Here is a 25721-nt window from a genome sequence, read left to right as displayed (position 1 = left end):
AGGTGGTCACAAAGCACCAAGCTGATCTCCCTGTGCTATGAGGCTGCTTCCCACTAGATGTCTGTTTTACATGTGGTAGTGTATATATGTCCATGCCACTCTCTCACTTCATCCCAGCTTACGCTTCCCCCCTCCCTGTGTCCTCAAGTCCATTATTTACGGCTGCGTTTTTATTCCCGTCCTGCCCCTACGTTCTTCAGAACCTTTTTTTTTTTTTGTAGATTCCATATATATGTGTTAGCATACGGTATTTGTTTTTCTCTTTCTGACTTATTTCATTCTGTATGACAGACTCTAGGTCCATCCACCTCACTACAAATAACTCAATTTCGTTTCTTTTTATGGCTGAGTAATATTCCATTGTACATATGTGCCACATCTTCTTTATCCATTCATCTGTTGATGGGCCCTTAGGTTGCTTCCATGTCCTGGCTATTGTAAATAGTGCTGTAATGAACATTGTGGTACATGACTCTTTGAATTATGGTTTTCTCAGGGTATATGCCCAGTAGTGGGATTGCTGGGTCATATGGTAGTTCTATTTATAGTTTGTCAAGGAACCTCAATACTGTTCTCCATAGTGGCTGTATCTATTTACATTCCCACCAACAGTGCCAGAGGGTTCCCTTTCCTCCACAACCTCTCCAGCATTTATTGTTTGTAGAGTTTTTGATGATGGCCATTCTGACTGGTGTGCGGTGATACCTCATTATAGGTTGGATTTGCATTTCTCTAATGATTAGTGATGTTGAGCATCCTTTCATGTGTTTGTTGGCAATCTGTATATCTTCTTTGGAGAAATGTCTGTTTAGGTCTTCTGCCCATCTTTGGATTGGGTTTTTTGTTATTTTGATATTGAGCTGCATGAGCTGCTTGTAAATTTTAATCCTTTGTCAGTTGCTTCATTTGCAAGTATTTTCTCCCATACTGAGGGTTGTCTTTTCATCTTGTTTATGGTTTCCTTTTCTGTGCAAAAGCTTTTAAGTTTCATTAGGTCCCATTTGTTTATTTTTGTTTTTATTTCCATTTCTCTAGGAGGTGGGTCAAAAAGGATCTTGCTGTGATTTATGTCATAGAGTGTTCTGTCTATGTTTTCCTCTAAGAGTTTGATAGTGTCTGGCCTTACATTTAGGTCGTTAATCCATTTTGAGTTTATTTTTGTGTATGGTGTTAGGGAGTGTTCTAATTTCATTCTTTTACGTGTAGCTGTCCAGTTTTCCCAGCACCACTTATTGAAGAGGCTGTCTTTTCTCCATTATGTATTCTTTTCTCCTTTATCAAACGTAAAGTGACCATATTTTTATGGTGGGTTTATCTCTGGGCTTTCTATCCTGTTCCATTGATCTATATTTCTGTTTTTGTGCGAGTACCATACTGTCATGATTACTGTAGCTTTGTAGTATAGTCTGAAGTCCAGGAGCCTGATTCCTCCAGCTCCGTTTTTCTTTCTCAGTATTGCTTTGGCTCTTTGGGGTCTTTTTTGTTTCCATACAAACTGTGAAATTTTTTGTTCTAGTTCCGTGGAAAATGCCAGTGGTAGGTTGATAGGGATTGCATTGAATCTGTACATTGCCTTGGGTAGTAGAGTCATTTTCACAATGTTGATTCTTCCAATCCAAGAACATGGTATATCTCTCCATCTGTTGGTATTATCTTTAATTTTTTTCATCAGTGTCTTATAGTTTTCTGCATACAGGTCTTTTGTCTCCTTAGGTAGGTTTATTCCCAGGTATTTTATTCTTTTTGTTGCAGTGGTAAATGGGAGTGTTTCCTTACTTTCTGTCAGATTTTTCATCATTAGTGTGTAGGAATGCCAGAGATTTCTGTGCATTAATTTTGTATCCTGCTACTTTACCCAATTTGTTGAATAGCTCTAGTAGTTTTCTGGTAGCATCTTTAGGATTCTCTATGTATAGTATCATGTCATCTGCAAACAGTGACAGCTTTACTTCTTCTTTTCCAATTTGTATTCCTTTTATTTCTTTTTCTTCCCTGATTGCTGTGTCTAAAACTTGCAAAACTATGTTGAATAATAGTGGTGAGAGTGGACAACCTTGTCTTGTTCCTGATCTTAGAGGAAATGGTTTCAGTTTTTCACCATTGAGAACGATGTTGGCTGTGGGTTTGTCATATATGGTCTTTATTATGTTGAGGTAAGTTCCCGCTATGCCTACTTTCTGGAGGGTTTTTATCATAAATGGGTGTTGAGTTTTGTCGAAAGCTTTCTCTGCATCTATTGAGATGATCATATGTTTTTTCTCCTTCAGTTTGTTAATATAGTTTATCACATTGATTAATTTGTGTATATTGAAGAATCCTTGCATTTCTGGGATAAACCCCACTTGATCATGGTGTATGATCCCTTTAATGTGCTGCTGGATTCTGTTTGCTAGTTGTTTGTTGAGGATTTTTGCATCTATGTTCATTAGTGATATTGGCCTGTAGTTTTCTTTCTTTGTGACATCTTTGTCTGCTTTTGGTATCAGTGTGATGGTGGCCTCGTTGAATGAGTTTGGGAGTGTTCTTCCCTCTGCTATATTTTGGAAGAGTTTGAGAAGGATAGGTGTTAGCTCTTCTCTAAATGTTTGATAGAATTCGCCTGTGAAGCCATCTGGTCCTGGTCGTCTGTTTGTTGGAAGATTTTTAATCACAGTCTCAATTTCAGAGTTGTTTATATTTACTATTCCTAGTTCAGTCTTGGAAGGTTATGCTTTTCTAAGAATTTGTCCATTTCTTCCAGGTTGTCCATTTTATTAGCATATAGTTGCTTGTAGTAATCTCTCAGGATCCTTTGTATTTCTGTAGTGTCAATTGTTACTCTCCTTTTTCATTTCTAATTCTATTGATTTGAGTCTCCTCCCTTTGTTTCTTGATGAGTCTTGCTAATGGTTTGTCAATTTTGTTCATCTTCTAAAAGAACTACCTTTTAGTTTTATTGATCTTTGGTATTGTTTCCTTCATTTTGTGAAAGTGGGTTGTTAAAGTCCCCTACCATGATTGTGTTACTGTCAGTTTCCCCTTTTATGGCTGTATTGAGATGCTCCTATGTTTGGTGTGTAAATACTTACCATTGTTATATCTTCTTCTTGGTGTGATCCCTTGATCATTATGTAGTGTTCTTCTTTGTCTCTTGTTATAGTCTTTATTTTAAAGTCTATTTTGTCTGATAGGAGAATTCCTGCTCCAGCTTTCTTTTGATTTCTATTTGCATGGAATATATTTTTCCATCCCTCACTCTCAGTGTGTATCTGTCCCTAGGTCTGAAGTGGGTCTCTTGTAGACAGCATATATATGGGTCTTGTTTTTGTATCCATTCAGCCAGCTTGTGTCTTTTGGTTGGAGCATTTAATCCATTTACATGTAAGGTAATCATCGATATGTATGTTCCTGTTACCATTTTGTTAATTGTTTTGGGTTTATTATTGTAAGTCTTTTCCTTCTCTTGTGTTTCCTGCCTACAGAAGTTTCTTTAGCGTTTGTTGTAAAGCTGATTTGGTGGTGCTGAATTCTCTTAGCTTTTGCTTGTCTGTAAAGGTTTTAATTTCTCCATCAAATCTCAATGAGATCCTTGCTGGGTAGAGTAATCTTGGTTGTAGGTTTTTCCCTTTAATCGCTTTAAATATGTCCTGCCACTCCCTTCTGGCTTGCAGAATTTCTGCTGAAAGTCAGCTGTTAACCTTATTGGGATTCCTTTGTATGTTATTTGGTGTTTTTTGCTTGCTGCTTTTAATATTTTTTCTTTGTATTTAATTTTTATTAGTTTGATTAATATGTGTCTTGGCATGTTTCTCCTTGGATTTATCCTGTATGGGACTCTCTGTGCTTCCTGGACTTGATTGACTGTTTCCTTTCCCATATTAGGGAAGTTTTCAACTCTCTTCAGATATTTTCTCAGTCCCTTTCTTTTCCTCTTCTTCTTCTGGGACCCCTGTAATTTGAATGTTGGTGCATTTAATGTTATCCCAGAGGTCTCTGAGATTGTCCTCTGTTCTTTTCATTCTTTTTTCTTTATTCTGGTCTGTAGTAGTTATTTCCACTATTGTATTTTCCAAGTCACTTATCCGTTCTTCTGCCTCAGTTATTCTGCTATTGATCCCTTCTAGAGAATTTTTAGTTTCATTTATTGTGTTGTTCATCATTGTTTGTTTGCTCCTTAGTTCTTCTAGGTCCTTGTTAAACGTTTCTTGTATTTTCTCCATTCTATTTCCAAGATTTTGGATCATCTTTACTATCATTACTCTGAATTCTTTTTCAGGTAGACTGCCCATTTCCTCTTCATTTGTTAGGTCTGGTGGGTTTTTACCTTGCTCCTTCATCTGCTCTGTGTTTCTGTGTCTTTTCATTTTGCTTAACTTTCTGCGTTTGTGGTCCCCTTTTCGCAGGCTGTGGGTTCGTAGTTCCTGTTGTTTTTGGTGTCTGCCCCCAAGTGGCTAAGGTTGGTTCAGTGGCTTGTGTAGGCTTACTGGTGGAGGGGACTGGTGTCTGTGTTCTGCTGGATATGTCTGGGTCTTGTCTTTCTGCTGGGCAGTACTGCGTCCAGTGGTGTGTTTTGGGGTGTCTGTGACCTTTTTATGATTTTAGGCAGCCTCTCTGCTAATGGGTGGTGTTGTGTTCCTGTCTTGTAGTTGTTTGGCGTAGGGTGTCCAGCACTGTAGTTTGCTGGTTGTTACATGGAGGTGGGTCTTAGCGTTGAGATGGAACTCTCTGGGAGAGCTTTCGCCATTTGATATTACATGGAGCTATGAGGTCTCCGGCAGACCAATGTCCTGAACTCGGCTCTCCCACCTCAGAGGCACAGGCCTGATACCTGGCCAGAGCACCAAGACCCTGTCAGTCACATGGATACTGTTGTGCTAAAATGAGCAGACTCTCAGTTATTTCTCCAGCTAAGATAGGTTTCTTCTGGATCAGAAGAGAATTACATTTCTGGATCTGTAACCATGAGGAGCCATGAGCAAATCCCCTTCCTCTGATTTTAATGTGACCTAGTATTTATATTTTAGTTTGGTCTTTGCAGACATTTTTGGTAGTTTAGGACAGTTTATCAACCATGATTCTCTTAAAATCTTGGCAGAGTTCTGTAATATTCATTTTCTTTTATTGTATTTATCTTACCCATATGTATCAGTCAACTAGTAGTAAAGTGAGTGTTAGAAAAGGAGCCTATGGCAGTAGCCTCCTGACTCCCTACATCTTCTCACAGATGCCAAGCTCAGAAGGAGATAATTTCACCATTAGGCTCCCTTCTTACTAATCGCAGTCCATCCATGCTTCCTACTCGGTCTTAGTTCGTCTAGTTCCTTATTTGTTGGTCAGATGCTTTGGCGTCATTTCATGAACCTTTCCCCCTAAAACTTCTAGCTTGTGTTCCAGTTCCCTGCCATCTGTGCTCTTCCCTTAAGAGACAACAACTAGAAAAACAAAAATGTATTATTGAGTCGTAATCGGTGCTATGAAGAAGTGTAAAGCAAAGTAAAGGGATAGAGAGCACAGTGCTGTTACTCTCTAAAGAGTGATCATGGCTATGAGTTTTTGAATAAATTACAGTTGAGAAGAGATCTGAAATAAGAACATGGAAGAACATTCAAATGTCTGTTTAGAGGGAGGGAGCTATATAGTGAAAAGGGATCTGTGATCAATAAGTAATACTTGATTTCATAGAATAGGGGTTTTATTAGTCATACAGGGAGGAAATTAGAGTGAAGATATTTGGGAAGATCTAGAGGCTGGTTAGGATGAAGGTGGGGTTAGATCAGTGTTCTCCACTGGAGGTGATTTTGCCCTCTAGAGAATATTTGTCTGTCTGGAGACATTTTTAGTTGTGACAATTGGGGGATTGCTACTTACATTTAGTGAGGAGGGTACAGTTGTGCTAAATATCCTCCAATGCCTAGGACAGTCCCTACAACAAAAGATTACCTGGCCCAAAATGCCCGTGGCGTTGCTGTTGGGAAACCCCAGTTTAGGAGACTGTGAGAGAGCAGCCGGAATGGGAAATTGGTATTGAAAGGAGTAAGATAAGAAGGCTCGTGAGAAAAGAACCCATATCTTAACATTTCTTTTGTCTACGAGAGCCTGGTAGAGAGTTAAGCATGTAGAGTCAACCTAGCAATAATATTTATTTTTAAATTTGTCCTGAATTAATTTATAAATACTGCATTTTAAAATAGTTCCCTTCTGGATTATACAAGTGAAACTTGGGAGGAAAAAAAAAAAGAAAAATATAAAGAAAAACAAACCAAACGAAACAATCATAGCTCACAATTCCAAGGTTATTTTTACTATTTTGATTTATTTCTTCAAATATGTTTTTCTGTTTGAATATATACATGTGCATGTTTTATTTCCTTTTCATAAGATAATGGAGGGCATACTGTTAAATATGTTTTATCTAGCATGACCTTTAATTCTTCATGTCTCACATTAAAAATACATTAAATTCACAGTGTATTGTCCTCATAAGCCATCTTTTCTTCTCTGACTGCTCTTCAAATCCACATTACTTCTGGCAATTAAAAAAAAAAAATCTGTATCTTTCGTTTTCTATGAAAACATCTTGACAATGTTTTCTAGTAACTTTGTGCTCGTAGTATCAAAGCACAATTTTTGGCACTCTAAATTTTATTCTGTGGTGCCTAATACTGTGTTCTCTGCTCCACACCTTGTATTGGGATTAGAACTTTTCACTATGTCTGTATATCCCCCAGTGTTAAGGATTTTCCAGCACCTCCTGCACCTCCTAGACTGTTTCATCTTTCACATTCCATCATGAAGCTACTTGCTGCCTTTGGCAAGAGTCCAGAAATGAACAAAGTCAGCACATAAATGCATACATTCTTAGTGCAAAGCCTTGTTTTGCGGTAGTTGAAAGTTTTTAAAAATGAATAAATAAAAGAAAGCTTAAAAGCATGACTAGTAAAATACATGAAATGTATAGAAGCACAGGTAACCGACCACATTGCTAAGTGGAGAAACCCAGTACGTGGCACCCCAAAACTGGCGAGTGGAAGTTTGAAGGAATTTCCACAGTTAGAGTGTTTGATAAAATATTTTACGTTGCCATATCTTTGTTGTCTTATTTAAAGAGATACTAGTGTAAATTCAAAATGTGGTGCCATGACACGGGTTTTAATACCATTATTTAGATATAGATTTTCAAAAGTGATCCAGAAACCTTTATTAGTTTTAACTGCTGATAATTTATATTATTAGTTTTCATGTTAGCATATAAGCTAGGAAACCAAAGATTGTTTTATTCAATAGTTTAACTTTCCTTAAAACAAGAATTCTCATTTTTGCCTTTTATTTTTCCTACAGGGGTGTGGTTGCTCTTCAGACCCTACGAAAATTAGTTGAACTTACTCAGAAGCCAGTGCATCAACTCTTTGATTACATTTGTGGTGTAAGCACAGGTGATTGTTATTACCGTGTGGAAGTGGTGCATCCCAGCAGTGCACTAAGAAAAATAACATTAAGCACTCAAGTTTAAGATCCTGCTCATTTCCTGAAATGATGGATGTTAGTTTCATGTTTTGATGATGAATAGACCTTTGATTTGCTTAATGAACTTTTTAAAATGTTTATTGGGAATAAGTTAATATTCAGAAGTAGATTTTAGCATGCTTTTCTAATATGGTTTAACTAAGCCACAGTGACAAGTATAAATTATGAATTATCACCTTATGGTATAGTCACCTGAAGGAAAGTAGCAAAGTGATAGGTGCTCAAATTGTGCTTGAACAAACAGAACATTAAGGATGGATAAGATTTTACTTTCTTTTGAAAGGTATCCCTCTGTGAGGAAATTGCTTCTTATATCCTTTTTTATCTGGTTGTTTGAAAGCAAACGGATAAATGTGAGAATCTATGTTTTTTAAAAGATTTGTAATATTGCTAGTTGATGTACATTTAAAATTCTAGGTTCATGCTTGTGTAGAAGAAATTGGCAACTTAGAATATGATAGCTTCTGAATAATTTTCTAGTTTTCACTGACTCACCAACAGATAAATTTTTGTTTTGCTTTCTGTTTGTTTTGTTTTTCTGTTTCTTACATCAACTCTCTCACCCATGCATCACCCCGCATCCTCCAGGGTGTACATGAAGCCTTCTCAGGGTACCTATAGCTATTGCTTACCTCCCAGGTAACACTCAAGGACTGTTAGCATTGCAGATCCCTGCTGTACATTTTACTATTTGGCCTGATAATTTCTCACTTTACATTAGTTTATCTTCATAGACTTTTCTATTTTTTCTCATTCTTTGGAATTATAATAGTAGACCTAAAGACTACCAGCAACAAAATCAAATGATTTCTCTACGTTATCTGTGTCAAGTATGACATATTCCCAAAGGGCACGTCAATTGATGCTCCATTATGAAAACTAAATGTGAGCAGTTGTAGGGATAATTCAGAAGTATAAGGAATCGGTGATTCCTGTGATGTTCCACTGAACAGTGATTCCTCAAGATGATAGCAGATTTGGAAAAGGTTGGGTTAAAGAACGTTAAAGCAGGTTTCTTTACAGAGGGACTTCTGAGATCGTCTAGCATGTTAAAAAATGCCTTGTGACTCTCAGGATAGGAAAATAATATGTATATCCCCGATTGATATAACTATAGAAATTGAGAGAGACTTTCACAGTGCAAGTGTTCTTGGTATTTTTTCCTGAAGCTGTTACCCTGGCCATTTCTGTTAAATTTTGGAATGGTCCTAGCAATTTAAACCTTTAAACATATCTACAAGCTGACTTCTTGCTTTGGCACCATTGTTAGTAGGTGGGTGCTCAATGAAGAGAATTTTAAACCAGAGATTCATCTACCGAGTACAGTATTTGTTTATGTAATATGTACGTTTCTGCACTTACCACAGTATATCTTTTCCATTGTGTCTTCTAGCTTACTTTAACCTTAACTTATAATATAGTGCTTATAATTTTCCTTTCTTTTAACCATTTTGTATATTCTAATGTAGAAATTTTGTTTGCACATTTAGTGTTTGTTTTGGCTGCGTTGGGTCTTAGTTGCGACCCGTGGGATCTTAGTTGCGGCATGCAGGCTCTTCATTGTGGCATGCGGGCTTCTCTCTAGTTGTGGCGTGCAGGCTCAGTAGCTGCAGTGTGCAGGCTCTCTAGTTGTGGCGCACAGGCTCTAGAGCACACAGGTTTAGTTGGCCCTTAACATGTGGGATCTTTGTTCCCTGACCAGGGATCGAACGCACGTCCCCTACATTGGAAGGTGGATTCTTAACCACTGGACCACCAGGGAAGTCCCTACACATTTAGTTTTTATAAAGTTAGAAATATATATTTAGCTTAAGGGTAATGTCCTTAACCATTCAGTAAAATTCAGTTTTTTAATATCTGTTCATCTTTATAGTAGCTCTTCTTAAAAGCAACTTAATTTTTTTTTTGGCAAGTTATTTCTTGTGTTAATTAAACATTTTCTGCAAATTGATAAGTAACAATTTCTATCATATCGTTATGCCATACAATGTATTTTAAAACAAGCTGACTTATCTTTTACTAGAATAAGACTAAGAATAATAAAATACATAAAATATTTTAAATACATTATAATAGTGATTTCCTGCTTTTTACTTTGTTCATTATCTTAATGTAAGCAGTGATACTCTACAGGTCTTTGCCCTTCCCTGTCACTTAAAGCGTTCTTCTCCCCTTTTCCTCCTTAGTTCAGGGCTATGCCAGTTAGGTACACTAGGTGGCAGTGTGTCCTATCAAGTGCAGCTAGGGTATGCAGTCAGCTGTTTAAAAAGACATCCCAGAGACCTAATTTCTTTATTTATTACATTGGTTCCCAGGACCAACCTGAAGGAGTAATCATTTTAATGAATTGGTAAGTTGTCAAATATACTGTATTCTCTGACTAAAACTAAGGAATTTATTAATTCTTAGTTATATATTATTTAATTTAATGCAAAACAGCACATTTTTATATATTTTTAAATTATCATCATCATCAGTGGTTAGTATTTATTGAATCCTCATTGAGGCCTGGTAATGCCTTTTACGTGTGTTATCCCAGTGTTATAAAAACATGTAAATTTTAGTTACTGTTATTATCCTTATTTTATAGATGAAAAAAATTGGGGCTCTGGGAGGTTAAGTAGTTTGTCTCAGGTGACACAGTTAAAAAGTATCAAAGCTAGAATTTTAACCAAGTCTGTGACTCAGGAGATCTTATAAGTACTATAATGGCAGGGCTGATAAAAACTAAGGATTCTTTCTTTCAGGTGCTATATTAGCATTCATGTTGGGATTGTTTCATATGCCCCTGGATGAATGTGAGGAACTTTATCGAAAACTGGGATCAGATGTGTTTTCACAAAATGTCATTGTTGGAACAGTCAAAATGAGTTGGAGCCATGCATTTTATGACAGTCAAACATGGGAAAACATTCTTAAGTAAGTTGTACTTACTCTTTTTTTATTTTTTTGAGATTAAATTGTGCTTTTATTTGCCAGTATAACTACAGTAGCCTGCAAATTTTTTTAATCTAAAAAGTAGATTTTACATCACAATCCAACAGACACACATATAATATGTATACATATATAAAAATAAAACAAAACTTTTGCCAAAAGTGTCTACCCCGAGTGTTGATCTAAGACTTTTTTTTTTAACCAAGGCTGAACTGCACTGACACATCACAATCACCAAAGTCCCTAGTTCATCTTAGGGTTCACTTTATAAAATGAATAGTGTTGCACGTTCTATGGCTTTGGACAAAAGTATGATGACATAAAATCATTATAATGTCATACAAAGTATTTTCACTGCTCATAAAGACTTCTGTACTATATGTATTCATCTCCCCTCTCCCCCCAAACTCCTGGCAACCATTGATCTTTTTATTGTCTCCATTGTTTTGCCTTTTCCAGAATGGCATATAGTTGGAATCTGTTTTTCTTTTTTCCTTGAAGAGAGGGGTTCAAAGTCTTTATGCCTATAAGACCACTCATGGGTCACACACACATGCTCCAGACAGGCTCTAGGTGGCAAACTCCCCCACTGAATACTGTGGCTTTCCTTCCAGTACTGAGCCCTGTCCCATTGGTCCTGCCCAGCAGCCACGTGGAGGTGCACGGGGACACGTGTTGGGTATTTGTTCATAGGAAGGCCACAAGTTTTGTGCCCTTTGTCACAATGAACCCAGATTCCTGTCGGGTGTGTTGTAAACAAAGAAGCCATTTCTTCATACCCCCTGCTCTGAGCATAGCCCATGTACTTATTCTTTTTTAAAATGTCTTGATTTATATTTGAACAATGCAGAAAAATATAAAGAAGAATACTAAATTATTGATCTCACTAATTAAAGATAACTACTGTTTTGGTGAATTGTATTCTTTTCACTATTTTCTTGGGTTCACGTGTTTGAGATTTGCATGTAAAAGTTGCAATTGTCTTTTAAAAAATTGAGACCATATTGTATATAGGACATGTTTGCACCTGTTGTTTTTCCTTAACATACATTTGGCCCTAGGTATCCGTGAGGGATTGGTGCCAGGACCTCCAAGAGTACCAAAATCCACAGGTGCTTAAGGGCCTTATTTAAAATGATGTAGTAGTATTTCTCAAGTCATTAACAAATATTCTTCTAAAAGATTTAATAATTTTTAGACATTTTCTTCCAAAATATTACAAAGCTGTTATACTCACTTTCTAAAAATATAAGCATAAAATAGAAACTTAAAATCACCCACAATCTTTAGAGCTGTAGACTTTGCAGTATGTTTTCTTCTAATTTTTTTTCCTAGACTATGTACATTTTCATATATGTTTCATATGGTGGAAATTATATTATAGTTATAATTTTCTACCTTTTCCCCTTTTTCAACTTTATGATAATTTCTTGACAAATTTTTAAAAGACGGCACTGCATTCTGCAGTGCCATATTTTCTTAATCGCTTATATTTGGGACATTTATGTTATTTCTCGTTTTTTGTGATCCTGAACAATGCTATGGTAGGAAAATTTACATTTCTGCCCACACTTCAGAATGTATCAGTAGGTCAGTTTATAAGAAACATAATTATTAGGTCAGTGTTGATGGCTTTTAAAAATAATCATTATATAGGAAATAGAGAATATATAAAGAAAACAGTGAAAATAGCTTATAATCCTACCAAGAACAAAAGCACTATTAACATGGTGATGTACGTTTTTCTGGAATTTCTTGGAGATAAGTAAGTATATGTGTATGTGAGGTTGTAAATGTGTGTTTGTATTCATCCCCTTCACAAAATCGGGATGATAATGCACGTGTAGTTTTGTATCTTGCATTTTCACTTAGCATTTTATTGTGATTGGTTTCCTATGTTCTTAAATATTTTTTGAGATAATTTTTTTTTTAATTTCTTTGGTTGCGCCGGGTCTTAGTTGTGGCAGGTGGGCTCCTTAGTTGCGGCAGGCAGGCTCCTTCGTTGCAGCTCTCTGGCTCCTTTACTCACAGCACGTGGGCTCCTTAGTTGCAGCAGGTGGGCTCCTTAGTTGTGGCATGCAAACTCTTAGTTGCAGCATGCATGTGGGATCTAGTTCCCTGACCAGGGATCAAACCTGGGCCCCCTGCATTGGGAGCACGGAGTCTTAACCACTGCACCACGAGGGAAGTCCCTTGAGACGTGTTTTAATGGTTGTTCGCTATCCATTTTATGGATGTACTGTTTTTTATTTAACAAATTCCCTAGTGGGAAAAGAGGATATTTCAGATATTTTTCCCATTCAAAGTAAAGTTTAGGTGGATATCTTACATCTCTACTTAAGTCTCTGGTTATATATTTAAGGTAAACTTCTTGAGTGAAATTTTGGGTCAGAAAGTATATATGTTTTAAGAAATCATTTTTTAGATAGATAGATAGATGTATATACCTGAATTGTTCTTCCACACAGTTGTCCCAGCTGACCCACCAACATCAGTTTGTGTTTCCATTTCATGAAATACTTATGAACACCAAACATTTTAATTTTTAGAACTTTTTCAGTTTGAGAGATTTAAAAACTGGTGTTTACAGTTTGCATCACTTTGGTTATTAATGGGTTTAAACATTTTTTTGTTTTTTTATTTATTTCCTTTTTGTGTGTGAATTTCAAGAGCATAATATTTGCTCATTTTCCTACCAGGGCATTGCTCACTATATTATAAATGTATTAACCGTTTGTTGATATATTGAAAACGTGCTTTTTAGTTAAAAACATTTTTTTAATGTGGAGGAGTTTGAAGTCTTCATTTGTCAGATCTTTTCCTTTAATTTTGAACTTTGCTTTAATATTTAGAAAGTCTTTTCTACCTTGAAATCAGGTAAATCTTTATATTATTTTCTAGCCCTAAGGCCTAATTAAGTTTTTTTTTTAGGTCATGATTAAGTCTCATGATTCTGTGGTTTGACTGTACATTTCTTCTGGTCTTGTATAAACTCACTCATGGTTACTGGCAGCCAGCAGGCAGCTCAGCTGAGATGGCTGGGACAGCTGGTCTCTCTTGTCCTGGGCTTCATCCCATCATGGTGGTCTCAGGGTTCCAGTTAGGGCCAGCCTCAGTGCATGACGACTTAACCAAGCCTCAGTTTAGTGGCATATTTGCTGATGTCCCATTGACCAAAGCCACTCAAACCCAGGGTCTGTGTGGAAAGGGACTGTATACAAGGGTATGGAAATCAGCAAGTGTGATTCAGTGGGGGCCTTGTTGTTATGCTTTACCATGCCCACTCCCTGGCCTTTATTGTCATTTTTTTCTTTCATTGTTTATTGAGAACATTTTTATATTTTTTCCTGTGGTAATGATTTTGTGTTATTATAGGGATGCTTTTTTTTTTGATGATTATAGTAGCTTTATTCTTTTTTTTTGAATTTTATTTTATTTATTTTTTTTAGACAGCAGGTTCTTATTAGTCATCCATTTTATACACATCAGTGTATACATGTCAATTCCAATCGCCCAATTGATCACACCACCACCACCGCTACCCGCCCTGCCACTTTCCCCCCTTGGTGTCCATACATTTGTTCTCTACATCTGTGTCTCAATTTCTGCCCTGCAGACCAGTTCATCTGTACCATTTTTCTAGGTTCCACATACGTTAATATACAATATTTGTTTTACTCTTTATGACTTACTTCACTCTGTATGACAGTCTCTGTGTCTATCCATGTCTCTACAAATGACCAAACTTCATTCCTTTTTAGGGCTGAGTAATATTCCATTGTATATATGTACCACATCTTCTTTATCCATTCGTCTGTCGATGGGCATTTAGGTTGCTTCCGTGTCCTGGCTATTGTAAATAGTGCTGCAGTAAACATTCGGGTGCATGTACCTTTTTGAATTATGGTTTTCTCTGGGTTTATGCCCACTATTGTTTTATTTGTTTCTATTTCATTTACTTCTGCTCTGATCTTTATGATTTCTTTTCTTCTACTAACTTTGGGTTTTGTTTGTTCTTCTTTCTCTAGTTCCTTTAGGTATAAGATTAGATTGTTTATTTGAGATTTTTCTTGCTTCTTGAGGTAGGCTGGTATTGCTCTAAACTTCCCTCTTAGAAGTGCTTTTGCTGCATTCCATAGGTTTTGGATTGTCGTATGTTCGTTGTAATTTGTCTCTAGGTATTTTTTGATTTCCTCTTAGATTTCTTCAGTGATCTCTTGGCTATTTAGTAACGTATTGTTTAGCCTCCGTGTGTTTGTTTCTTTACAGTTTTTTCCCTGTAATTGTTTTCTAATTTCATAGTGTTGTGGTCAGAAAAGATGCTTGATATGATTTCAGTTTTCTTACATTTACTGAGGCTTGATTTGTGACCCAAGTTGTGATCTGTCCTGGAGATTGTTCCATGTGCACTTGAGAAGAAAGTGTAATCTGCTGTTTTTAGATGGAATGTCCTATAAATATCAATTAAATCTATCTGGTCTGTTGTGTCATTTAAAGCTTGTGTTTCCTTATTAATTTTCTGTTTGGATGATCTGTCCATTGGTGTAAGTAGGGTGTTAGAGTCCCCCACTATTATTGTGTTGCTGTCGATTTCCTCTTTTATAGCCGTTTGCAGTTGCCTTATGTATTGAGGTGCTCCTATGTTGGCTACATATATATTTATAATTGTTATATCTTCTTCTTGGATTGATCCCTTGATCATTATGTAGTGTCCTTCCTTGTCTCTTGTAACATTCTTTATTTTAAAGCCTATTTTATCTGATATGAGTATTGCTACTCTCAATTTCTTTTTATTTTCATTTGCATGGAATATCTTTTTCTATCCCCTCACTTTCAGTCTGTATGTGTCCCTAGGTCTTAAGTGGGTCTCTTATAGACAGAATGTAGATGGGTCTTGTTTTTGTATCCATTGAGGAAGCCTGTGTCTTCTGGTTGGAGCATTTAATCCATTCACGTTTAAGGTAATTATTGATATGTATGTTCCTATTACCATTTCCTTAATTGTTTTGAGTTTGTTTTTGTAGGTCCTTTTCTTTGCTCGTGTTTCCCACTTAGAGAAGTTCCTTTAGCCTTTGTTGTAGAGCTGGTTTAGTGGTGCTGAATTTTCGTAGCCTTTGCTTGTCTGTAAAGCTTTTGATTTCTGCACTGAATCTGAATGAGACCCTTGCTGGTTAGAGTAATCTTGGTTGTAGGTTCTTCCCTTTCATCACTTTAAATATATCATGCCACTCCCTTCTGGCTTGTAGAGTTTCTGCTGAGAAATCAGCTGTTTACCTTATGGGAGTTCTCTTATGTGTTCTTTGTCGTTTTTCCCTTGCTGCTTTTAGTAATTTTTCTTTGTCCTTAGTTTTTGCCAATTTGATTACTATGTGTGTTTCAGCATGTTTCTCCTTGGGTTTAGCCTGTATGGGACTCTCTGTGCTTCCTGGACTTGGGTGGCTCTTTCCTTTCCCATGGTAGGGAAGTTGTCGACTATAATCTCTTCAGATATTTTCTCGGGTCCTTTCTCTCTCTCTTCTCCTTCTGGAACCCGTATAATGCGAATGTTGTTGCGTTTAATGTTGTCCCAGAGGTCTCTTATGCTGTCTTCATTTCTTTTCATTCTTTTTCTTTATTCTGTTCTGCAGCAGTAAATTCCACGATTCAGTCTTCCAGGTCACTTCTCCATTCTTCTGCCTTAGTTATTCTGCTATTGATTCCCTCTAGTGTATTTTTCATTTCAGTTATTGTATTGTTCATCTCTGTTTGTTTGTTCTTTAATTCTTCTAGGTCTTTGTTAAACATTTCTTGCATCTTCTCAATCTTTGCCTCCATTCTTTTTCCGAGGTCCTGGATCATCTTCACTATCGTTATTCTGAATTCTTTTTCTGGGAGGTTGCCTATCTCCACTTCATTTAGTTGTTCTTCTGGGGTTTTATCTTGTTCCTTCATCTGGTACATAGCCCTCTGGCTTTTCATCTTGTGTCTCTTTCTGTGAATGTGGTTTTTGTTCCACAGGCTGCAGGATTGTAGTTCTTCTTGCCCTCTGCCCTCTGGTGGATGAGGCTTTCTAAGAGGCTTGGGCATGTTTTGTGATAGGAGAGACTGATGGTTGGTGGAGCTGGCTGTTGCTCTGGTGGGCAGAGCTCAGTAAAACTGTAATCTGCTTGTCTCATGATGGGTGGGGCTGGGTTCCCTTCCTATTGGTTGTTTGGCCTGGGGGCACCCAACACTGGAGCCTATCCAGGCTCTTTGGTGGGGCTAATGGTGGACTCTGGGAGGGCTCACTCCAAGGAGTACTTCCCAGAACTTCTGCTGCCAGTGTCCTTGTCCCCACAGTGAGCCACAGCCATCCCCTACCTCTGCAGGAGACCCTCCAACACTAGCAGGTAGGTCTGGTTCAGTCTCCCCTGGGGTCACTGCTCCTTCTCCTGGGTCCCGATGCACACACTACTTTGTGTGTGCCCTCCAAGAGTGGAGTCTCTGTTTCCCCCAGTCCTGTCGAAGTCCTGCAGTCAAATCCCACTAGCCTTCAAAGTCTGATTCTCTGGGAATTCTTCCTCCCATTGATGGACCCCCAGGTTGGGAAGCCTGATGTGGGGCTCACAACGTTCACTCCAGTAGGGTGGACTTCTGTGGTATAAGTGTTCTCCAGTCTGTGAGTCACCCACCCAGCAGTTACGGGATTTGATTTTGCTGTGATTGTGTCCCTCCTACCGTCTCACTGTGGCTTCTCCTTTGTCTTTGGATGTGGGGTATCTTTTTTGGTGAGTTCCAGCGTCTTCCTGTCGATGATTGTCCAGCAGTTACTTGTGATTCTGGTGCTCTCACAAGAGGGAGTAGGGATGCTGTTTTTAATTATAGCATCAGTAGAATCTGGGAATGTTGAGAATTTTTTTTTTTATTTTGACATCTCTCTAAAGTGACCAGTTAATGTTTGTGATTTTCTCTTCCCATTTATATTCATAACAATTCACTAAAGCATTTTAGCTTTTTATAAAATCAAGGTTTAAACAAAAAATAAATGTGAACTTTGCTTTAAGTGTGAAAGCAGCTTAAGCAACTTTGCTTTAAGTGTGAAAGTGTGACAGTATCTCTGTCCCAATTTTACAGCAAGATTTCTATGAAAAGATAAAGTGAAAAGACCCTTAGGAGAATAAAATTGCATTGATCTTCATTCCAAGGAAACACACAGATCAGGTTTGGAAAGACAAAGATCTTGTCTGTTTTAGAAAGCATTTTACATTCTATTTATAAAAGATAATAATGATTATTATCTTTTATAATGATTTTATATTATTATTTTTTATTATTATATAATGATTTTATATATTATAAAAGATATTAATCATATCTTTTATAATGATTACTACCTAATTTGTAAATATGTGAAATTCAGTAATATTCTATTTGTGAAACATGAGTGTCACTTGAAAAAATGTCATTAGAAAAATGTTTTTCCTTACTGAGGCAGGTTGGTCAAAAAACATAGTCTTTGTATTCGGTACAGGGGTAAAATACATAATTTTTAAGTCTGCACTGAAATAAAATTACCTTATAATGGAGTTGTGAAAATTGCTACCCACGGACAATTTCTATTATGTTGCAGTAATTCAAATGTCAACTCAGATGATTTAAAAAGCATTTTTGGGGGGTGGCATAGGCTCTATATTGCTAAAGCAGGTTTGAAGTCTGAGTGTCCTGATCTGGTTTTTAGACTGTTCTGCAACTAGTCTGCCGTACTTTTGCAGGCTTATCTCAACACAGCTCCTTCCTGTCAGGAGGACCCCGAAAACATCAAGTTGTTCTGCCTCTGTGCCTTTACTCTGGATATGTCCTGGTTTTTAATGTGTTTTCTTGCCATCGTTGGTGTTCTTCTTAAGCTACACCTCTGTGCATCTTTTCCAGATACTGCAGCCTGTATTGATTGCCCCCCTCAGAATTGTACATACTTGCAGTTTGAATCAGAGGTTAATGGAAAGCTATATATTGTTTAATGTGCATTAGTTGGATTATAAGCTTCCTAGAGGAGATTCTTATACTACTTTTATGTCCTGCATGGTTTTGACAAGCCATGAGCCAACAGTAATTGCGTAGTGTATGTTCACTGATGTTGGGAAATAGAATTGATATACTTTAATTCTTCTCCTTTAATAAAGGGATAGAATGGGATCTTCACTAATGATTGAAACAGCAAGAAACCCCATGTGCCCTAAGGTAAGTTTAGAGTCTCCTAAATATAACACGTAATTGGAATTGAAGGTCAGATGAACGGATTTATTATGAAGGAAGCTCTTTTAGTAGATTATGTTGATTCCTTATATATTGGCTCATTCTGTGAACGTACAGAATGTGATCATTGAACCTTTTCTATATCAAGTAAAAGTATAACGAAAGTTTAAGAACATGGAAAGCTGGGACTAAAGATAAAGAATTATTTTATTATAGGGTTAATCAAATCTAGGTATTTAAGGAAAATTGTGGCATTTCCTCCCAGATTTTTTTAAAGAAACTTTATGTGCCTCTTAGATAAATATTAAATTAATATACAAATGGAATCCCAGTTTTTTAAATGTTAATGTCACTAGAATCAGTCTCAGTTCGGCTTCTCCTTTTATTTACTTTGTTTGAAACCCAGTGACCTGAGTATTGCTTGAGTTTTGTGTTCTTTAATAAAATTCATTATTTGATTAAGGAATAAGGGTTTATGTACGCAGAAATCCCATGCAGGTTGTGTTTATTCTTGGATGACAAGCTGTAACCAGAAAAAATCAAATACAGCTCCCTCTATTGCTCTTTCACTCTTGCTTACACATATTTTTATTCATTCTTTAGATATTAATTATGTTACCCCATGTGCCAGCATAATGCTAGGGACTTTGGATACGTTAGTGAGTGAACGCAGACATGGAGTTTACGGTCCAGTAGGGCAAAGTAAGCATTAATCGAATGATCACACAAATGAGATACAGTTTTCCCAAGATAAGTGCTATGGAGCACAAAAACAGTTCTCTGAAAGCATATATTTACAGAGACGTGAGGGAGACTGCTCTAAGGAAATGGGCTTTGCGGTCTTAGTGTGAAGGCTGATGAGTGTTCCTGGCAAAGGGAACCGTGTGTACAGAAGGAGCCATGGAGAAATGCAGGCCCTGAAAGAGTTCTTGAAGGCTGGAGCCTAAGGATCCTAGGGCAGCGTGTGCAGTGAGGCTGGAGGGGTGGCTCAATCAGACCACGCGAGGCCATAATGAAATGCACTAGCTCATTGGGGAGGACCCTAAGATGCACACTACACCTCTTGTTTATTCTCTTGTATCTTCAGGGCTTCTTGTTTATTTGTTCTTAAATTGTGAGAATTGCCAACTTAAAAAAAAAAGAATAGAGTGGGTGTGGGGGAACTGCAGAAATCTCAAAAAATAATTCACTCGTGATAAATGAGACAGCCATTGACACGTTTCTTAATCGAGCCTGCCTGTATACCAATTAATGGAAAGACCCTCTGGATTTTAGTGTAGGGCCAGCTCTTGTCCACAGTGGCCTAGAGACACACTTGGGTCACTCACACGAACTTGGAATGTGACTTTTGGTTTATAAAATAGCAAAGCACACAGGCCCCTGACAGGGCTTGGCATGGAGACCTAACAATTTAGCCCTCACCATTACCTTTCAGCCTCTTAAGTTTATATTGCAGATCATTAGGATACATCACATTTTACATAAATTCAGCTGACACTGAGAAAATCTGAGACCCTGGGTGATAAACATTGTTTTTTTCAATAAAAAATTGTCCAGCTACCGCTTACTAACTACAATCAGAAAGCCTTGAGAGTTTGTTTAGTGTCAGAGTTTCAGTTACTAAAGTCATAATGCTTTCAAAGAGCACAGAAACAATGGCTAAATGATATGAAAATAAATGATATGAAAATAGTATATTTATTCATCTTTAAGTAGTTTTTATTCATTGCTACTACTGCAGTATCAATTATTATATAAAGGTCTGCAAATTTATGCTTTCTTCAATGTCTTTTTCAATAGCTATTCAAATCATGTAGTCAAAAAATATCTTTTATTTTTGTTCTCTTATAATGCATTTCTCAAAATTGTCTCAGCCCTTGTATCTATTTTCCTGTAAAGAAATACCTATTTTAAAGGATCTGCTTCCCTTTGATTAATATTATAGTTAGTTATACATTTATCTTGATGGGTGGAGTTGTAGATTGTTCATACTACTAAATAATATTGAATTTTTACAGTTCCCAAATATTGCTGCTTAAAGTGCGTTCACCTTTTAATTTACTAGGTAGCGGCAGTAAGTACCCTAGTGAACAGAGGGATAACGCCAAAAGCCTTTGTGTTCAGAAACTATGGACATTTTCCTGGAGTCAACTCGCACTATTTGGGAGGCTGTCAGTATAAAATGTGGCAGGCCATTAGAGCCTCATCTGCTGCTCCCGGCTACTTTGCAGAGTATGTGTTGGGAAATGATCTTCATCAGGTAAGTTGACTAATGTGGTTTATCTTCTAAAACTTTACATAATTAAAAAGAGTCAGCACTTATTAAATGTCACCTGAACTTACAGAGGGATCAACCAAGGAGACTTTCCTCGTGTCTCCACGTGGCAAAAGATGTGCGTGCAGTACAAGATAGTTGTACTTCTTGTTTGTTTTTCTTAAATTAACAAGCCTTCTGGCTTGAGAGCATATTTTAGGAAAGATTTATTTGTATCTTCTGTAATGTGATTCATGGCCAGTTATGATAATTTTAATATGATAGGAAAATGAAGTAGTATGTATGCTTGGCTTTCCAAATGTAATAAAAATTAAAAGTGAAACACAGTCACTGAAAATGCAGGATGCCGTCTGTTTGACAGTTTTGGTGGGCGTAGTTGGAAGGAGATGATGTAATAAAATAATAAGAGTAAACACTCATTAGGTTAGCTAGGTGCCAGACACCTATGTAGTCCTTTGTGTGCATCTCCTCATACAATCCTCACTGCTTATGAGGCAGATAGAGTGATTTCCATTTTGCAGATGAGAAATTGGAGTCTTAAGAAAAGCTAAGTAACTGGACTAGGGTTGCAGCTGTTAAGTGACAGAGTTAGGATGCTATCTATAATTACACTGTTTTAAAATTTATGGCTAAATGATCTGTTAAGTTGAACATTATTTCTATGATGTTGAATGATGTATACTTTCTCTGACATAGACTCATTTATTTATCATAAATTTTTTCCTTGTCAAGTTTTTCCACTATTTTTGGAAATCTGAACTCATAACTTATACTAAATGATAAAAGTCAACAGAGCTTTTGAGCTGATACTTCCAAAATATATGTTTTTAACATATGCTTAATTTTTTATATGCTCTCCCACTGCATTCTCCTTTGATGGAGTCAATAACCTTAACTCCTCTCCACTCACTGGTATGCACTTGGTATTCACATATATGTTGAGAAGAAAACATATTTTGCCAAGGATTTTTAGATGTTCAAAAGCTCACAGATCTGCTATATAAACTACATATCAACTGTATAATTTTAATTTACATGTGTCAATATTATAATAACTAAAATGTGGTTATCAATTTTATTTTCTCCTATAATTTTATGTAACAGCTTAGATATATTTTTAAATGTTATCCCATTTTCAGCTATCCCATTTTCTTTCTGTCTTACCAGAAGTAATGTCATAATCTTAGTAGTTAGGAGATGAAAATGGGTTCCTTTCATCTTTGGAGTCAATGCAGACTATTTCCCACTTGGTCAGATCAGTCATTGCAGAGTTATGTAAGGCACTTCCCCTTCCTGCCTTTGTCTGCTTTATCCCACCCCCTCAGGGCAGAAAGTGCTAGCTGTAGAGTTTCTTTCTGACATAGATTTCAGGACTTATTGGTCAAAATTAAAATTTTATTTTAATATGTATCTTGCTGTTTGTAACAACAGTTTCTCCATATTCCATAGTATTTTCACCATGTCATAAATGGAGAAATAAGTGTATTTGGGAATATAATAGTTTAGGTTTGTAACTTACGACTTTAAGATGGTTGTCATGCTACAAAATTGCAGTTTCGCCAAATACTAGTGAAAGTCTCAATTAAGTTACTGCATTTCAGGACCATATGTTCCCAGACTCCCAAAGAAGTTATCTCATTTGCTCATTATTCTTTATCTAAGAGGAAGTAGTTCTAAGGTTTAATTCAGTCCTGTAGAATACAAATAACAAACCAGAGTAATTCAGTGGTTCTTCTTCCATTTCAGATAAGCTAATGATATTCCTTTCCATGCATAGCAATTTTTATTTTGATGACTATAATCTTTGAACTTAGGCTGATCTACAGATTAAAATAACTTCTTACATAAATTTTATTTAAAGCATATAACTACACACGGAAATATACTCAGTATTTTGTAATAACCTATAAAGGAAGAGAATCTGAAGGAGAATATATATATATATATAAAAAACTGAATGGCTGTGCTGTATACCTGAAACTAACATGATATTATAAATGAACTATACTTTGATTTAAAAAAATTAAAAAGTGTGGACTTCCCTGGCGATCCAGTGGTTAAGACTCCATGCTTCCACTGCAGCAGGTGCAGGTTCGATCCCTGGTCAGGGAACTAAGATCCCACATGTTGTGTGGTACAGCCAAAAGTAAAAATAAATAAATTAAAATAAAATAAGTAAAAAATTTAAAAATAATGCATGTCACCGCATATACAGAGAATATACGTTCATGTAAATCAGTGACTTGATTCCAAAAAGACTGGCACATCTAACTTAAGAATATTCAGAAGGAAGCTGGAGTCTAAGCAAACCTTATTTAAGCAAATATTTTTCTTATTGCGTATCCTTTTCAGGATACTTGAGGAAGAGGGATATTTTTCTCCTCTGAAGACACCATGAAAGGTTGATTAGAGTATTCTAAGGTGTGAATGATCTTAATTGCTTAAACAAAACATTCAAGCAGAGTTCCTTTCCAACCCTTCAAAAGTTGCCAAGAAGTTTAAAACTAAAATACGCTACTTATTACAATCCTCTTATCCTTAGTTCTTAGAATAATTATATTCAGTATTTCCAGTCTCATTTTTAAAATCCTTTTTAACTGTCATGTCTGACATATGTTTTAATGAAAGTTCGTATCCTTTTTCAGGTAAAGTATAAATTATACATTTATCAGGTAAAGTATAAATTATACATTTAAATTCTATTTGAACAGTTATTGAAAGCACTGCTATAAGTAATTAAGAGGTATGAGTCAGTAGATGGGTAGATTTCATTTTTCTTTGTAAAGAGAAGAGTGTTATTACGGTATTACAAGGCTTATTAGATGTCCTAGGAAATTAGAAAGTAGGAAGAATTCTTTTTGAGTAGCTTCCAACGTATTATTTCTCTACCCCATCCAAGTAGCATCATATTTATCAAATAATACTTTTTACACAACATTATCCCTTCTCTCTTTTTAACAGCTTTATTGAAGTAAAATTGATTAAAAAAAAAACTACATATATTTGATATATACAATCTGATGAGTTTGGTCATATGCATATCCCTTCTCTCTTATCTTTTTCCATCTCAGCCTCCAAAATTAAATCATTTATTCACTGTCTTTGGAGAAAGATCCTGATAAATTAGCTTGTGGCAGATTCTAATATATTATTTCTTTTAGACTTTATTTACATTTTAAAAGGTTACGTTCAGAACTCAGCATACATTAACATAAAATGAATTATGATATTTCATATAAACTTTCCAGATAAAGAGTGTTTTTAGCAGAAAGAGCCTGCCTAGCATTTTCTGTGCTAAATTATGCCTGTGCCAGGCCACAACTAATAATTTTCATTATAACTGGACAAAAATGTAGTGAGTGCTTACTCAGTGCCAGGCCCTATGTTAACCATAAAAAATATAAAGGTTTTTAATAATTGCTAGCATATTGTTTGTGTTTCCTGGATCTTACCCTCAAATAGCTCAAACCAGGAGAATATAAACAGAGTTACAGAATGAGATGATAAATTCAATAATAAAAATATGTACAGGGTTAAGAAGTAGTGTAAAAGATGTGATTTATTTTGTCAGGATTGGCTCTACAAAGAAGTCGTCTTCTGAGTTTATGTATAAAGAGTGAATAGTTGATTAGGATAGAAGTAGGATGGGGAGGGGAGGTTGGGGAGTCATTGCTTAATGGTTGCAGACTCTGTTTGTGGTGATAAAAATGTTTTGGAAATAGTGGTGATAATTGTAAAACATTTTGAATGTTATTAATGCCACTGACTTGTAACCTTAAAAAAGGTTAAAAGGACCAATTTTATATTATATATATTTTAACATAATAAAAAACAAATTTTTTAAAAACCCTATAGGGAGTTCCCTGGTGGTTTAGTGGTTAAGATTTGGCGCTTTCATTGCCGTGGTCCAGGTTCAGTCCCTGGTTGGGGAACTGAGATCCTGCAAGCTGCGCAGCGTGGCCAAAAAAAAAAAAGAGTTTCTTAAAAAATAAAATAAAAATGTTAAACCCTACCACAAAACAAAAAACAAACAAAAATATTAAACCCTAAAAAATAAGATGAGATGATCAAGAGGCATTCGTGTTGCCCAGTGGTTATTTTCTGGTATAAATTCTGATTTATGATTTGAAATGATTAAATATACATTAAAAGCAATAAAAAGTATCTAAATATTAGGCTATTAAGTACATGCATGATGTACTGCAGTTAAAATGCAATCGTGTGTGTACTTCTAAAAGATAAGTATCAATTTATTTAATAAGTTTATTTTTCAAGTCTATTTTACCTCAGCACCTAGCATGAGCAGTGGCTGACAAACACCAAGTACACAGTAACTAACTGTGAGTATGAATACTGTAATGAACGCAAAGGCTTCAGGAGATCCCGTAGACATAACGTTAGCCTAAGGACTTGCTGACAGCAGAGGCGTCTGACGAGAAGAGTAGGCTGACTAAACAGAGCTTAAGGAATGGTGTGCCTCACCACGGGACTAAAGTGAGTGCCAAAAATGTTAACTTCTGCACTTTTTTTGATGGAAAGCAAGTAAAGTTCAAGGAACAGGAATTTAATTTGAAGCATGGCTATTAAAACTATTGAAAACTTGGCAACTTTTGATGTGGGATTAATTTTACTATTATCAATTCTTGGTAAACCTTGTTTGCCCCTTCTTTTCTCCCCTTTTTGTCTTCTCTAATCCTTCTTTATAGCTTTTATAATAATGAAGAGGTGTTTCGTGTAAAATACCTAGATGAGAGAAAAACAAATACCTTATGCTAACATATATATATATATATAT

The 25721-nt window shown here is 36.2% G+C and overlaps 1 protein-coding gene and 1 non-coding gene across 4 annotated transcripts in view; one reads left to right on the top strand and one right to left on the bottom strand.

Moving 5' to 3' along the window:
• PNPLA8 (patatin like domain 8, phospholipase A2) overlaps positions 1-25721 on the top strand; it is a 130268-nt gene that overhangs the window by 93125 nt on the left and 11422 nt on the right. For all 3 annotated transcript variants that reach the window (XM_024742239.1, XM_024742240.1, XM_024742241.1), the window contains exons 5-8: positions 7318-7412; positions 10251-10422; positions 18579-18636; positions 20717-20911. In XM_024742239.1, the coding sequence (XP_024598007.1) occupies positions 7318-7412; positions 10251-10422; positions 18579-18636; positions 20717-20911 (520 nt within the window). The remainder of the gene's footprint in view (positions 1-7317; positions 7413-10250; positions 10423-18578; positions 18637-20716; positions 20912-25721) is intronic.
• On the bottom strand, positions 11111-11240 carry LOC112397938 (small nucleolar RNA SNORA11). The gene has a single exon (XR_003002891.1). It is a non-coding gene; the product is annotated as a small nucleolar RNA SNORA11 (small nucleolar RNA).

Source organism: Neophocaena asiaeorientalis, unplaced genomic scaffold, assembly GCF_003031525.2.
Source record: "Neophocaena asiaeorientalis asiaeorientalis breed wild unplaced genomic scaffold, Neophocaena_asiaeorientalis_V1.1 scaffold373, whole genome shotgun sequence".
NCBI classification, from domain to species: Eukaryota; Metazoa; Chordata; class Mammalia; order Artiodactyla; family Phocoenidae; genus Neophocaena; species Neophocaena asiaeorientalis.
Note: the sequence above shows the minus strand (reverse complement) of the source record. Positions and strands in the feature narration are given on the sequence as shown.